Genomic DNA, 15,414 nt, shown 5'->3' with positions numbered 1-15,414 from the left:
TAATATTTTACTTCCAAGATTGTTATTTTTCTTTAAATTCAATTATGGTTCGACCCAGTCTCAGAGCATTCACCATGGGACAGTTGCATATATGTTGGGTTGGCAAATGGGGCTTAGAATCAATTTGTAATCAAAAGTGACAGATATTGTGTGGTTTTTGGTGAAGAATTCAACTTAGTTTACTTGTTTATCTTCTTTTTTGGCAAATTCAGAAGCATCATATATAGACATTCAATAGAAAGAATAAGTTTTTTCATTGACAAAATGATTAATTGAAGTTACACGTGTATCTGCAAAACAAAGTCTTTTTTTCACAAAATTATATACTACTTCAATAAAAATTATCCATCCCAAACGCAGCAAAAGATAACGAATACTAGCTCGAATATATTTCGATCATTACTCATTCTCCTCAAGATAGAAACTTCACAATCCTATGCAAGACGAAACCAAACACGAACGATTACATGAAATACATGCTCCCTTGTCGGTTTCGTTCGACCTTTTGCCCAATTCTATTCGGCCCAACCCAATTATATTCAGCCCAGCCCAATTTATTATGAAGTATCAAATATGAGAGAGAGAGAGAGAGTTTCTTAGACTGAACTAAAATTCTGAGCAAAGCAAAACAGAGAATGCCTTAAATTTACAATATAATTTCTAAGCATTTACTCCAAACATAAGCATCTCGTTGCTTTCCTATGTTATCTCGATAATTCGTGTCAAGATAAATATAAATTCAAAACCCCACCAACGATGAAACCAAGCCCCAACGAATAGTACATACGTCTCTGTTTTCGGTATTGTTCGATCTTGACCAAATTTTGTTCAATCTGAATGAAATTTTGTTCGATCTGAATGATAGTTTCTTCGGAACTAACCCAAGTTTGTTCGGTCTTAGCCATCGTTTCTTCGGCAATAGTCCAACCTCTTTCCCTGGCCCACTCTTTTATGGCCCTAGCCTTCTCTTGTTGATGGCGGCACTCGTCCAGAAACCTTTTCGTATCCCTGCATATTACGATTAAACATAAGATTAATCAAAACAAATCGAAATTACAGTTTCGATAAGATTAATCAAAACAAATAATTCCGTAAAGAGAGCTCAGATTCGTTCGTTCGTACCGGTGGAATTTACGATATGAAAAAATAACAATGATGAAAACTTTATGTGTTTCCTCTTCTGTATTTAAAGGGCACCAAATTCGATCGTAGAAACAAGCAAAATCCAAATTGAAAACGAAAATTGAAATAAAAACACAAAATATGATACACCAACACCCCCGAAAACTACGGTTTGATTCGGTAATTAACGAATTACCAAGATTATCGAAACTGTAATTTCGATTCGGCATTGTGCACGGTTTGATTCTGTTTACCGAAATTCTACCCAAGAAAAACTACCCAATATTCAACTCCAGAAGAAAAAAAAGGTGGCAATTAGGAATTAAAAGGAAAGAAATTCACAAACCATGATTTGCCCTCGTCGGGATTAGCCCTAAATCGGCGTACAAAACCCCAAAATTCTTCAGTGGCAGCGCAAGTTCTTTCTACCGTAACCCACATTTCCTCAATCTTCGCCCAATCGCTTTGGCTAACCCAATCCCCTTCGAACATCGCGCAATCGTACTCGCGTTTAGCCATCGCTTGACCTACTCTGGCTTTGACTTGCTCCGCCCTCTGCATCAATTCCATGGGGTAAACATTCTCCGGGCATCGGTGCGCCCTGATGAATTCGCCCACAAATGCGTTGTCGTTGCCGTATTTGAGAATCGAGCAGCTGCGGTTAAACAAGAGGGATGGAATCGGAGCCGCGGCGGCGCCGCTCTTCATTTGGGAATCTAGGATCCCTCGCCGGAGTTCGAACCACGCCTGTCCCGGCGGCGGAAGCGGCGGCCTGTGGTCCATTAAGGCTACGGTGGTGTAGCTCAACGCGTACTCAATTTCCGGGCTCCGTTGATCCGGCGACATATTTTTTGTTTGGATTATACTCGAGAAGAAACGCAAACCCTAATTCTAATATTGAAGTTTTCAGCAGTTTTTGAATTATACGCGACAAGAAAACGGAATTCTAGAGAGAGAGACGAGTGAGGGAAGGATTGCGAAATAATTGAATTGAGGAGAGAGAATATAAGCGTGATCCGAGTCGGTTACTCGGTGTCCCTTTTAGCATCTACATCCCTGAGATTAATTCTAACTACAAATGGAACCCCCATCTTTGAACATTTATGGAATCCCCCTTATGTGATATTATTTACTAAGAGGGTGTTTGGCTAAGCTTATAAGATGTTAAAAGGAGCTTATAAGATGTTTAAGAGCTTATAAGCTCTTCTAAAGTGTTTGGTAAATTTTTAGATAAAGATCTTAATTTTGTTTAAAATAAGCTGTTGGAGAGCAAATAAGATCTTTTTAAATAAGTACCTCTACCTCACTTTTTTTTTTAAGATCTTTTAATGAGTAAAAAAATAGAAAATAAGCCCATTATCCAAACACTCTAAAAATTAATCTTAAAAATAAGATGTAACAACTTATCAGCTCTTAAAACATCTTATTAGACATTAGAGTTTATCAGTTTTTAAAAATAAGTTTACCCAAACACTCTCTAAAACTATAACTAAACAAAAAGATTGAGAAGGAAATTATTAACTACTTTTTTTATGAGAGGAAAAAAGATTAAATATTTATTTTTATTGGAGAAGAGGAAAGGTTAAGTAGTTGTTATGTATTGACATTGATTAGATATTAGGAACAATATTAATTTAATATCTTTATCTGCATTAAATGCATTTTTTTCATATTTTAATCTTATTAATTCAATTATAATATTAAGTCTTTCTTACCATATTATTAAATATGGGTTATTTTATATACCCCTAGCCACCAAATAAACTAGGGATAAACTCAAGCTCAAATTATCCTTTGGTATACCCCTGGGGAAGCGAAAGTACTATACTACCCTTATGTGCAATTTTCGGCCAAATTGCATTTAGCATTTATGGTCCTGCATTTATCATTTTCGCTGATTTATTTATTATTATTTTCCTTTTTTTTTTTTTATAAATCTGTTTTTTTAATATATATATATATATATATATATATATATATATATATATATATATATATATATATATATATATATATATATATATATATATATATATATATATATATATATATATATATATATATATTTAATTTTTTAATTTTTTAATTTTTAAATTATTTTTAAATTAAAAAAAATTATTTTCTTTTTTATTTTATTTTTTTAATTTTTTTTTTTAATTTTCAAAACAATATGTTTACAGTACTGAAAATAAGCACATGTAACTATAGTACCTATAGTAATTCATAGTAGGGGTGTGCGCGGGCCATAAACCCGCGGGTTCTATCAAAACCCGCCCTCGTCCCGTCAAACAACGGTTCTTGATTTTGAAGAACCAAACTTGTGGGTTTTCAACGGGTTTACAATAGGCGGGTCCATGGCGGGTTTGTAGTAGAACCCAACCTTTACGGGTCGAAACCCGTTATCATCTAAACTATTTTTTTTATATATAATTTATAAGTTTTACGGGAGAATAATTAGAAACTAAAATGAATAAGCTAAAATTTTAAATTCAAACCAAACATAAATAATGTAAATGTCAAGAGTAAATAAAAATTAATATAAAACTAAAAATAACTAATTCATAACTCAAAAGACAAAATTTAAATAAAATAAATATAGTTTTTTCAAGCATAACCAACGCTATTCAGCACCATTTTCTTTTTTTTTCTGCTCTGTGTTGACCGTTGTATATATATATATATGTTTTTTTTGCTACATTTTCTTAGAGATTTTCATAATCTTTATAGCTATTATTTCCACAATTATAGAGTAGTTGATTTATGTATTTGATACACTAGAGATACTTTATTTATTCATTAATATTATTAATTTATTATACTATATAATGTAAACAAAACGACGTCGTTTTGTATGGCGGGCCGGGACGGGTTTCACGGGTATTAAAAAAAATTGAACCCGTCTAAGACCCAAACCCACGGTTCTTCACCATTTTAGGACCCAATCCTATAGATGGATCTATCCGTCCGGTCCCAACGGGGCGGTTTTTCACGGGTTTGACGGGTGTATGGTTGATGGGTCCGACTTGCTCACCCCTAATTCATAGTTATGTTCGTTTTTTTCCCCGTATTTTTAGTCGATCAATTGTATACACACGAATGCTGACTTATACAAAATAAATTCATAAAACCCCAACAAAAATTTACAAATTTAAATATTTTTATTCTAAATCACATCAGAACCAATAAAATACAAATCAAAAATATACAAATATACGCATATGTAACTACATGTTACTATAGTAATGTATAGTAATATATACAGTATGTTGAACAAATCTGATGTAACTTCAAAAAAAAAAATTGACACCTTCAAGGAAAGGATCAATGACCTTCATTAAGCTGCAATTGCAAAAACAAAACAAAAAGAAATTACTTTAGTGCAAATCAACAAATTTGAAGAAAAACATATCAAAACACTCAAAAATCACCAAACATTAACAGATCGAGAGATAGAGAGAGAGGTTATTGCTGGGAAATGCTACAGATTTTAAATCAAACAGACAGTGACTCCTCACCGCCTCGCCTCCTACCAAAATCCTAGACGCCGCTAATAAACACCAACGGTTCCGCGCGCCCACAAATGCAACAAATATAGAAATAAATCTGAAAACATAAAAATAAACGAAATTACCATCAAAATTAGATCCCGACGAGAGGAATCCAACGGTGGGTGACCCGTCAAATTTCGACGGGTGGAACACAAAATAAAGCTCCGGCAAGACCACCGTCCTCGAATGAAAAAAAAAATTCAGAAACAGATCAGCGTTCAAAACTGAATGAAATCACCAACAAAAGAAAGAGCTCGACGAGAGGAATCCAATGGTAGTTAAACCATCGAATTCTGACCACCGGAGATACAGTTATGGCTCCGGGAAGCAATTTCGCCGGTGGGAGGTTTGTGGAGGCGGAATTTTGAATTTGGGAGAGAAGAAGAGAGAGACCGTGAGTGGCTAGGGTTTAAAACTGATTTTAGAAGGGTATTATAGGAACTTCAGGGTAGCCCAGGGAGGTATGTCAAAATAAATTCGAAATGAGGGGGGTTTTGGAGTAGATGAGAATGTCGTCGATAAAGACAATCACGAACTGGTCCAAGTATTGATGAAAGACTCGGTTCATAAGGTCCATGAAAGCTGCGGGGGCGTTGGTTAGACCGAAGGGCATGACAACGAATTCATAATGGCCGTATCGGGTTCTGAAAGCGGTTTTGGGGATATCGGATTCTTTGATTTTGAGTTGGTGATAGCCGGATCGGAGATCTATTTTCGAGAAGACTGAGGAACCTTGAAGTTGGTCGAAGAGATCATCAATTCGAGGGAGAGGATATTTATTCTTGATTGTGACTTTGTTGAGCTCACGGTAATCGATGCAAAGGCGAAGGGATCCGTCTTTCTTTTTGACAAAGAGAACCGGTGCGCCCCACGGGGAATGGCTGGGTCGAACATAGCCTTTGTCGAGAAATTCTTGCACTTGGTCTTTTAGCTCCTTCAACTCCATCGGGGCCATACGGTACGGGGCTTTGGAAATTGGCGTAGCTCCGGGAATTAGATTGATTTCGAACTCGATTTCTCGATTGGGTGGAAGTCCGGGAATATCATCGGGAAATACGTCGGGGAATTCTTGCACGGCTCGAATATCGGATATTTGGGTTTCGGGATCGGACTCGGATTTTAGAATATCCACTAAATAGCCGGAATGACCCTTGTGAATAAGTTTAACTGCCTTGATCGCGGATATAATTGGAATCGAGGTTTTGGGTTGACTTTGGAATTTTAGGGTTTCGCCGTTCGGAAGGGGAAAAATGACCGTTTTTGAGGCACAGTCGATTTGGGCTTTGAATTTGGTTAACCAATCCATGCCTAGTATAACTTTGAATTTTTGGATCGGTAGGAGGATTAGATCGAAATTCATGGTTTGAGTATGAACTCGGATTGGGCAATTTAGTATGACTAGGTTAGAGCACATCTCTTCGCCAGAGGGAATGAGGATTCGGTATTCGTAGTTTAGTTGATTCGTTTGGAGATTTAAATGCGCAATTATGTCTTTCGATATAAAGGAATGAGTAGAGCCGGAATCGATAAGAGCGTAAATGGGTTCTTCGAGGATAAATATGGTACCTGCTATCATAGACGGGTCTTGCTCGATCTGTTCTTGAGTCATGGCGAACACTCGACCGGGGACGTTCGGTGGAGGTTTCGGGCAATCTTTTACCATGTGTCCGGGCTGATGGCATCGGAAGCAATTCCTCGTTCCTTGGATGCATTCTCCGAGGTGACTCTTTCCACATCTTGGGCAGGTTGGCCGTGGCGGCGGTGGCGGTGGTCCAGTTGATTGGCGAATGGGCTGCGTTCCTTTTCCTCGGAATGGACGGTTGCCAAAGTTGTTCTTTTTCCACGGGCGTTGGAAGTTTGGTGTCGCTCGACGTTTGTTTTGAATTTCTCCCTCGTCTTGGGCAGCCATGAGTGCTTTGTCTACGAGTTGGCGGAAAGTTGAAGCGTCGGACATACGGATGTCCCTACGGATTTCGGGTTGGAGGCCACGAATGAAATGGTTCTTCTTTTCCTCGGCGTCTCGAGCGATGAACGGAGCGTAGAGGCAGCCACGTTCGAAGCGGCGGATGTACTCGATCATTGGTAAGTCGCCTTGTCGGAGTTCGAGAAATTCTTTGAGTTTGTGGGCTCGTACGTCTTTCGAGAAATATTTTTCGAAGAATTGGACTTTGAAATCGGTCCATGGCAGAGTTTCGAGATTCGTTCCTTCCTTGATTCCTTCCCACCAGTGACGAGCTTCGTTTCGGAGTAGGAATATGGCACAGTGCACGCGGTCGCGGTCGGTCATTTGCATGTAATCGTATATGACTTCGAGAGATTTGATCCACTCTTCGGCTATGGTGGGGTCGGTTCCACCGTGGAATTCGGATGGGTTCATTCGGAGGAATCGTTCGTATATGGCTTGAGGCGCATTATTTTGAGGCGGGGTTTGGTTACGCTGGAGGAGTTGTTCGATTTGGCGTTGGTGGTTTTGGGCTTGTTCACGGATTAAGTTGGAAAGATCGTTAATGGTTTGATTGGGGTCTTGTGGTTCATTGGTGGGAGTGCTCGAGTTTCCTCGGGTTATACGTCTCGCCATTATCTCTATATTAATTATCATTAATAAGTAAAGCAAATAAAACACATAAAGAAAATAATACACATACTATACCGGATGGTTCGAGCCTTGCGTCTCGAGTAGTCTCTAAGCCCGTGAAGTTCGTACGAGTATCTATGAACCATGCTCTGATACCACTCTCTGTAGCACCCCCCTTCTAGATGGGCGATAAATCGAACCGGTTTATCGGAATATTTATTAAACTAGCGGAAGCAAAGGATCTCTTTGTAATTTTTTGAGACATTGGAATGGGGTGAAAATGCAATTAATAAAAATATGTTCTTTTGAGTGTTGAAGGCTTTGCATTTTCGAAAACTTTGTTGGATTGATATAGCCGAATACAAAGCTTGGTTTGGAAATAAGTTTCGAAAGGAGGTTTCTTATTCGAGTGCTACATTCTCACTAAACATTCTTTTCGGTTCGAGAATAAATCAGAGTTCAAAAAGGTTATTTTGGCGATTGATTCGAAGTTTTCTAATGAAGGCATGAAGAATAGCACATTACGAAACTTATGATATTAAAGTAGGAATTAAGTACGAAAAGAGAAATGTTACGGTTTAGGGTTACACCACCAAAAGAAAATAACCAAAAGTCTAGCATCGTTCATAGGTCCTCGTACGTCTTCCAAAATCCCGGGCAAGACCTCGATTCACTACTCGATCCATCCTGGTTGAGGATTACTACTACCTGCAATCAAAAGACATCTATATGAGCTATAAAGCTCAGTAAGGAATCCGAGTAAATATCGAACTTTGAAAATACGTTATATATAATATATAATATTATATACCCATTCTTACCCACGTTCCGTACCACAACACAAGACAATAAAATCACATAACTCACGAAAACACAACACTCACACAAAATCACTTACTTATGCAAAATGACTAAAATGCCCTTTTTGTAAAAATCATGAAAAACACATTTTTCGTTTTATCGGATCCGTGAAAGATTAATTTCTGTACCTGGATAATAAACCTGTTACGAGCCCGTTTTCACTAAGTGGGGATCAAACCACTACACACATCATCCTAGTTGGATACCGGCCCACTATATCCGAGTTGTTTATTACCCGATATTCCATTAATCTTTCAATTTAAAAACCTTTTAATGCAACTTTTCGAAATCATGCTTATGACCCACACATAACATCACAAACATCAATCAAGTGCCACAAAGTCACACAAATATCACAATTTACCACACAATTATAATTTGGGCAAGAATCCCCAAATTCACACATATAAACACACAACCACACACGGCACACACCACATGCACATTCAGCACACACACACACACACATTCAGCACACACACATACAGCCAACACACTAAACATCACCATTTAATATGAAACCATGCTTGTAAAGTAAGCACCCCTTTTTACCTTTCATTAAATGAACTTATCACCACATCTAGGTAATAATCCATTCCAATAAATTCTCACAGCAATAATAAACACATCCATGCAGCCATTTAAGGTACACAATCCAAATCTCATCACTCAAAGTCATTAAATCAAAGACATGAAAATAAAAGCACAAAACATAATAAATGACATGCAAGTTATCCTAATTTCGAAATAATAGCAAACTAATTCCAAAAATTCTCAAATTAAATCCCAGGACTCCTAAATGACTAAATTTCCAGATTCTGAAATAAATTTGAATTTTCACAAAGTTTCGAATTTTCTTGAAATTAAAAACTAGGAAAATCCCTTTTTCAATTAAAAATCCAAAACTCTAACATAACTCTAATAAATTTAAAAACTTGTTAAATAAAACTTTTTCCTATCTAATACTTACTGAAAAACAGATCCAAACTTTAAAAATGAGAGATTTTTTCGGAAATTGCAGTTTTGACCCAAAAGTTTCGAAATTTACACATGCAACCACACTAGAAGTTCAAAATCACCTTTTTCATGAAAACCCCTAACAAATCTGAAATTCCACTTTACTAGATGCAGAAAATGAATTTGAAAAGTTACTTTATGCAGAAATTTCGGAAATTACATAATTTGCCCCAAAATTTCTAGATCTACACAAGCAAGCCTACTAGAATTTCCAAATCAACTTTTTCTTACAAAAATTCTTTAAATCCGAAATTTTTGTTCAATAAATGCTGGAAAACAGTTTTGAAAACATTTTTCGGCCAGACTTTACAAAAATTACAGATTCGGCCCAAACTTTCGAAGGTCTACACATGCAACCACAAAAAGTTAAAATTTCATTTTCCTTGAAAACCCCTTTTTGAAATCTGAAATTTTTAAGGCTTTTGGCCAATAAAAGTTGTATCTAACCCTATCAACATAGATGATGCAAGAACAAGAATTTAACAAGAAACACTCATTTTCCATTTTTCTTCAAAAAGCCCTAAATTTTCGAAATCTTCCCCAATCTTTTAAAATTTCATGAAAATCTTTTCAATACTATTGATGTCCCTTAATTGCAGCAAGAAATCGAATTTCTTACCTTAAGAAGCCGAAAGAAAAGATGGAGGAAAATCGAAGGAAATGCTTCAAAGGTTGATGCCAAGCTCTTGCCAAACTATTTTGATGGTGAAGGAGATGGAATGGATTTTTAAGGGAGATGTGTATTTCTTTGATGAATATGGTGATCTAGGCTGCTCCATAACCATGGTTAAATAGGGAAATTTTCAAGGGATTTTTCATTTTCTTTGAAAAACAAGAGATGAGGTGGAAGAAGGAGAAGAATGGAGGTGGTGATGTTGCTACGGTGGAGAAAAATGGAGAAGACAAGTAAGGGGTTGAGGTGTTGGAAGAAGAAAGATGAAGGGTGTCTTTTGGGTTACTTTGAGTGTGGGTTTAGAGAAATTATTAGGGGGTGCCAAGTGTAAAGGCATGCATGCTTATCACTAATTATTTTATTTAGAAATAAACACAACTTGCATTAACTACACACACATTTACACGGCCACACACATATATATATGCATCAAGTATTATTAGTATATATATAAATATATATATGTATATAGATGCATGAAAATTCATACCTATATGTATATATATGTAATCACACTTTATAAAATATAATTCACATAAGTCACGTAATTCACGAAATTCCTAGAATTTCAATTTACGGGAATTTAAATCATATAAATCACATATATGATAGCGCACGTAATTATTCACGTAAGTAACATAATTAAATTCACGTAATGCATTTAATCACGTAATAATATTTCCTAAGGGTCATCGAGTTAGAAATATTAGTCTCGGGTTTTAGGGTTTTCGGGTGTTGGAAAGGTGGGGTGTTACAATCTCCCCCCCTTAAAGAAATTTTGTCCCCAAAATTGTTACCTGAACAACTCGGGGTATCGCTCGCGCATTTCTTCTTCTCGTTCCCACGTGGCTTCTTCGGGTGTATGGTTTTGCCAAAGGATCTTAACGAATTTAAGGTCTCGGTTTCGAAGGGTTTTGGTTTTGAAATCAAGTATTTGAGAAGGTTTCTCTTCGTAGGATAGGTTAGGGTTTAGTTCGACCGGTTCGGTTTTCAATATGTGGTCGGGGCTGCGAATGTATTTCCGAAGCATTGAAACGTGGAAGACATTGTGAAAGTTGGATAAGTTGGGTGGTAAGGCGAGTCGGTATGCGCGAGTACCAACTTTGTCGAGAATTTCGAATGGGCCAATAAATCGCGGTGCTAATTTTTCCTTTTTCCCAAATCGCATAACTCCTTTGAAAGGCGCCACTTTTAAGAATACGGAGTCTCCGACTTCGAATTCGAGATCTCTCCTTCGAGTGTTGGCATAGCTTTGTTGTCGATCTTGGGCTATTCGCATTTTCTCTCGGATGCTTTTGATGATATCGACGGTTTGTTGGACTAGGTCGGGACCAAGGAATTTTCTTTCGCCGATTTCGTCCCAATGGAGCGGGGACCTACACTTGCGGCCGTAAAGAGCTTCGTAAGGTGCCATTCCAATCGACGAGTGAAAGCTATTGTTGTACGCGAATTCGATTAGTGGAAGGCGGGATTCCCAATTTCCTCCAAAGTCGAGAATACAAGCGCGGAGAAGATCTTCTAGGGTTTTGATAGTGCGCTCGGATTGGCCGTCGGTTTGGGGGTGATAGGCGGTGCTAAAGTTTAATCGCGTTCCGAGGGTTTCGTGTAAGCTTTTCCAAAATTTGGACGTGAAACGAGGGTCTCGGTCGGAAATAATTGAGACGGGAACACCGTGGAGTCGGACTATCTCGCGGACGTATAGTTCGGTCAGCTTTTCTAAACTGAACGTCATTCGGATCGGAAGAAAGTGAGCTGTTTTGGTCAGTCGGTCAACGATCACCCAAATGGCGTCGAATCCTTTTTGGGTCTTCGGAAATCCTTGCACAAAGTCCATTGTGATAGCTTCCCATTTCCATTCCGGAATTAGATTCGATTGAAGTAAACCTCCGGGTCTTTGATGTTCCGCTTTGACTTGCTGGCACACTAGGCATTCTGCTACGAATCGGGCCACGTCTCTCTTCATTCCAGGCCACCAGTAGAGCTTTTTGAGGTCTTGGTACATTTTGGTTTCTCCGGGATGGCAAGTGTACGTGGTTTGGTGAGCTTCGGTTAAGATTAGTCGGCGAACGCTTGAGTCGTCGGGGACGTAAATGCGATTTTGGAATCGGACGAGACCATCTTTGGAGATTTGAAAATTGGGATTGGATTCGAGGTTATTGCGGATTTTGAGAATTTGAGGGTCGTTTTGTTGGGCTGATTTGATCGATTCTCCCAAGTTAGGTTGGACTATGAGGGCGTTGATCGATTTGCGGCTAAGTGCGTCGGCGACCACATTTGCTTTGCCGGGGTGGTAGAGTATTTCACAGTCGTAATCTTTGACTAGTTCGAGCCATCTTCGTTGCCTCATGTTCAAATCTTTTTGAGTGAAGAAATACTTCAAACTCTTGTGATCGGTGTAGATGGTACACTTTTCACCATAGAGGTAGTGTCGCCAAATCTTGAGTGCGAAAACGACGGCGGCTAATTCGAGATCGTGCGTTGGATAATTGCGTTCGTACTCTTTGAGTTGACGTGAGGCGTAGGCAATGACCTTTCAATTTTGCATAAGTACGGCGCCTAGACCTAATTTCGAAGCATCGCTGTAGACTATGAATTCTCCGACTTTCTCTGGTAGTGCGAGAATTGGTGCCGATGTGAGTCGAGCCTTTAATTCGGTGAAACTGGCGTCGCATTCGGGAGTCCACTGATACTTGACGTCTTTTCGAGTCAATCGGGTGAGTGGAGAGGCAAGCTTCGAGAAATCCTTGACGAATTTGCGGTAGTAGCCGGCTAGTCCAAGGAAACTTCGGATTTCCTTTGCGTTCTTTGGAATTGACCAATTTGACACGGCTTCTATTTTGCTGGGATCGACGGAGATTCCTTGTTCTGAAACAATGTGACCAAGGAAAGCCACACTCGAAAGCCAGAACTCGCATTTGCTGAACTTGGCGTATAATTGATGCGATCGGAGGGTTTGGAGTACGGTGCGAAGGTGAGACATATGATCTTCTTGGGTTTTGGAGTAGATGAGAATGTCGTCGATAAAGACAATCACGAACTGGTCCAAGTATTGATGAAAGACTCGGTTCATAAGGTCCATGAAAGCTGCGGGGGCGTTGGTTAGACCGAAGGGCATGACAACGAATTCATAATGGCCGTATCGGGTTCTGAAAGCGGTTTTGGGGATATCGGATTCTTTGATTTTGAGTTGGTGATAGCCGGATCGGAGATCTATTTTCGAGAAGACTGAGGAACCTTGAAGTTGGTCGAAGAGATCATCAATTCGAGGGAGAGGATATTTATTCTTGATTGTGACTTTGTTGAGCTCACGGTAATCGATGCAAAGGCGAAGGGATCCGTCTTTCTTTTTGACAAAGAGAACCGGTGCGCCCCACGGGGAATGGCTGGGTCGAACATAGCCTTTGTCGAGAAATTCTTGCACTTGGTCTTTTAGCTCCTTCAACTCCATCGGGGCCATACGGTACGGGGCTTTGGAAATTGGCGTAGCTCCGGGAATTAGATTGATTTCGAACTCGATTTCTCGATTGGGTGGAAGTCCGGGAATATCATCGGGAAATACGTCGGGGAATTCTTGCACGGCTCGAATATCGGATATTTGGGTTTCGGGATCGGACTCGGATTTTAGAATATCCACTAAATAGCCGGAATGACCCTTGTGAATAAGTTTAACTGCCTTGATCGCGGATATAATTGGAATCGAGGTTTTGGGTTGACTTTGGAATTTTAGGGTTTCGCCGTTCGGAAGGGGAAAAATGACCGTTTTTGAGGCACAGTCGATTTGGGCTTTGAATTTGGTTAACCAATCCATGCCTAGTATAACTTTGAATTTTTGGATCGGTAGGAGGATTAGATCGAAATTCATGGTTTGAGTATGAACTCGGATTGGGCAATTTAGTATGACTAGGTTAGAGCACATCTCTTCGCCAGAGGGAATGAGGATTCGGTATTCGTAGTTTAGTTGATTCGTTTGGAGATTTAAATGCGCAATTATGTCTTTCGATATAAAGGAATGAGTAGAGCCGGAATCGATAAGAGCGTAAATGGGTTCTTCGAGGATAAATATGGTACCTGCTATCATAGACGGGTCTTGCTCGATCTGTTCTTGAGTCATGGCGAACACTCGACCGGGGACGTTCGGTGGAGGTTTCGGGCAATCTTTTACCATGTGTCCGGGCTGATGGCATCGGAAGCAATTCCTCGTTCCTTGGATGCATTCTCCGAGGTGACTCTTTCCACATCTTGGGCAGGTTGGCCGTGGCGGCGGTGGCGGTGGTCCAGTTGATTGGCGAATGGGCTGCGTTCCTTTTCCTCGGAATGGACGGTTGCCAAAGTTGTTCTTTTTCCACGGGCGTTGGAAGTTTGGTGTCGCTCGACGTTTGTTTTGAATTTCTCCCTCGTCTTGGGCAGCCATGAGTGCTTTGTCTACGAGTTGGCGGAAAGTTGAAGCGTCGGACATACGGATGTCCCTACGGATTTCGGGTTGGAGGCCACGAATGAAATGGTTCTTCTTTTCCTCGGCGTCTCGAGCGATGAACGGAGCGTAGAGGCAGCCACGTTCGAAGCGGCGGATGTACTCGATCATTGGTAAGTCGCCTTGTCGGAGTTCGAGAAATTCTTTGAGTTTGTGGGCTCGTACGTCTTTCGAGAAATATTTTTCGAAGAATTGGACTTTGAAATCGGTCCATGGCAGAGTTTCGAGATTCGTTCCTTCCTTGATTCCTTCCCACCAGTGACGAGCTTCGTTTCGGAGTAGGAATATGGCACAGTGCACGCGGTCGCGGTCGGTCATTTGCATGTAATCGTATATGACTTCGAGAGATTTGATCCACTCTTCGGCTATGGTGGGGTCGGTTCCACCGTGGAATTCGGATGGGTTCATTCGGAGGAATCGTTCGTATATGGCTTGAGGCGCATTATTTTGAGGCGGGGTTTGGTTACGCTGGAGGAGTTGTTCGATTTGGCGTTGGTGGTTTTGGGCTTGTTCACGGATTAAGTTGGAAAGATCGTTAATGGTTTGATTGGGGTCTTGTGGTTCATTGGTGGGAGTGCTCGAGTTTCCTCGGGTTATACGTCTCGCCATTATCTCTATATTAATTATCATTAATAAGTAAAGCAAATAAAACACATAAAGAAAATAATACACATACTATACCGGATGGTTCGAGCCTTGCGTCTCGAGTAGTCTCTAAGCCCGTGAAGTTCGTACGAGTATCTATGAACCATGCTCTGATACCACTCTCTGTAGCACCCCCCTTCTAGATGGGCGATAAATCGAACCGGTTTATCGGAATATTTATTAAACTAGCGGAAGCAAAGGATCTCTTTGTAATTTTTTGAGACATTGGAATGGGGTGAAAATGCAATTAATAAAAATATGTTCTTTTGGGTGTTGAAGGCTTTGCATTTTCGAAAACTTTGTTGGATTGATATAGCCGAATACAAAGCTTGGTTTGGAAATAAGTTTCGAAAGGAGGTTTCTTATTCGAGTGCTACATTCTCACTAAACATTCTTTTCGGTTCGAGAATAAATCAGAGTTCAAAAAGGTTATTTTGGCGATTGATTCGAAGTTTTCTAATGAAGGCATGAAGAATAGCACATTACGAAACTTATGATATTA

General features: G+C 39.6%; 3 protein-coding genes across 3 annotated transcripts; all 3 read right to left on the bottom strand.

Moving 5' to 3' along the window:
• Positions 1-592: 592 nt before the first annotated feature.
• On the bottom strand, positions 593-2,236 carry LOC105955791 (uncharacterized). The gene is made up of 2 exons (XM_012979587.2): positions 1,469-2,236; positions 593-1,008 (listed from the first exon to the last, which is right to left on the bottom strand). The coding sequence occupies exons 1-2, from the start codon at positions 1,966-1,968 to the stop codon at positions 723-725; spliced, it is 786 nt and encodes a 261-aa protein (XP_012835041.1). The 5' UTR covers positions 1,969-2,236; the 3' UTR covers positions 593-722.
• Positions 2,237-5,136: 2,900 nt separating this feature from the next.
• On the bottom strand, positions 5,137-7,248 carry LOC105955775 (uncharacterized). Its single transcript, XM_012979569.2, has one exon. It carries the CDS (start codon positions 7,246-7,248, stop codon positions 5,137-5,139), a length of 2,112 nt encoding a protein of 703 aa, XP_012835023.2.
• Positions 7,249-13,417: 6,169 nt separating this feature from the next.
• LOC148767130 (uncharacterized) lies at positions 13,418-14,876 on the bottom strand. The gene is made up of 2 exons (XM_088825967.1): positions 13,554-14,876; positions 13,418-13,429 (listed from the first exon to the last, which is right to left on the bottom strand). Exons 1-2 carry the CDS (start codon positions 14,874-14,876, stop codon positions 13,418-13,420), a joined length of 1,335 nt encoding a protein of 444 aa, XP_088682093.1.
• Between the last annotated feature and the right edge of the window lie 538 nt (positions 14,877-15,414).

The sequence above is a fragment of the Erythranthe guttata genome, chromosome 11 (assembly GCF_056151865.1).
Source record: "Erythranthe guttata isolate IM_541 chromosome 11, IM_541, whole genome shotgun sequence".
Lineage (NCBI taxonomy): Eukaryota > Viridiplantae > Streptophyta > Magnoliopsida > Lamiales > Phrymaceae > Erythranthe > Erythranthe guttata.
Note: the sequence above shows the minus strand (reverse complement) of the source record. Positions and strands in the feature narration are given on the sequence as shown.

Coding starts and splice junctions, on each gene's coding strand:
- LOC105955791 (XM_012979587.2), bottom strand. CDS start 1,968: ATGTCGCCGGATCAACGGAGCCCGGAAATTGAGTACGCGTTGAGCTAC. Junction 1,009..1,468: donor CCCGACGAGGGCAAATCATG/GTTTGTGAATTT, acceptor CGTAATATGCAG/GGATACGAAAAGGTTTCTGG.
- LOC148767130 (XM_088825967.1), bottom strand. CDS start 14,876: ATGGCGAGACGTATAACCCGAGGAAACTCGAGCACTCCCACCAATGAA.
- LOC105955775 (XM_012979569.2), bottom strand. CDS start 7,248: ATGGCGAGACGTATAACCCGAGGAAACTCGAGCACTCCCACCAATGAA.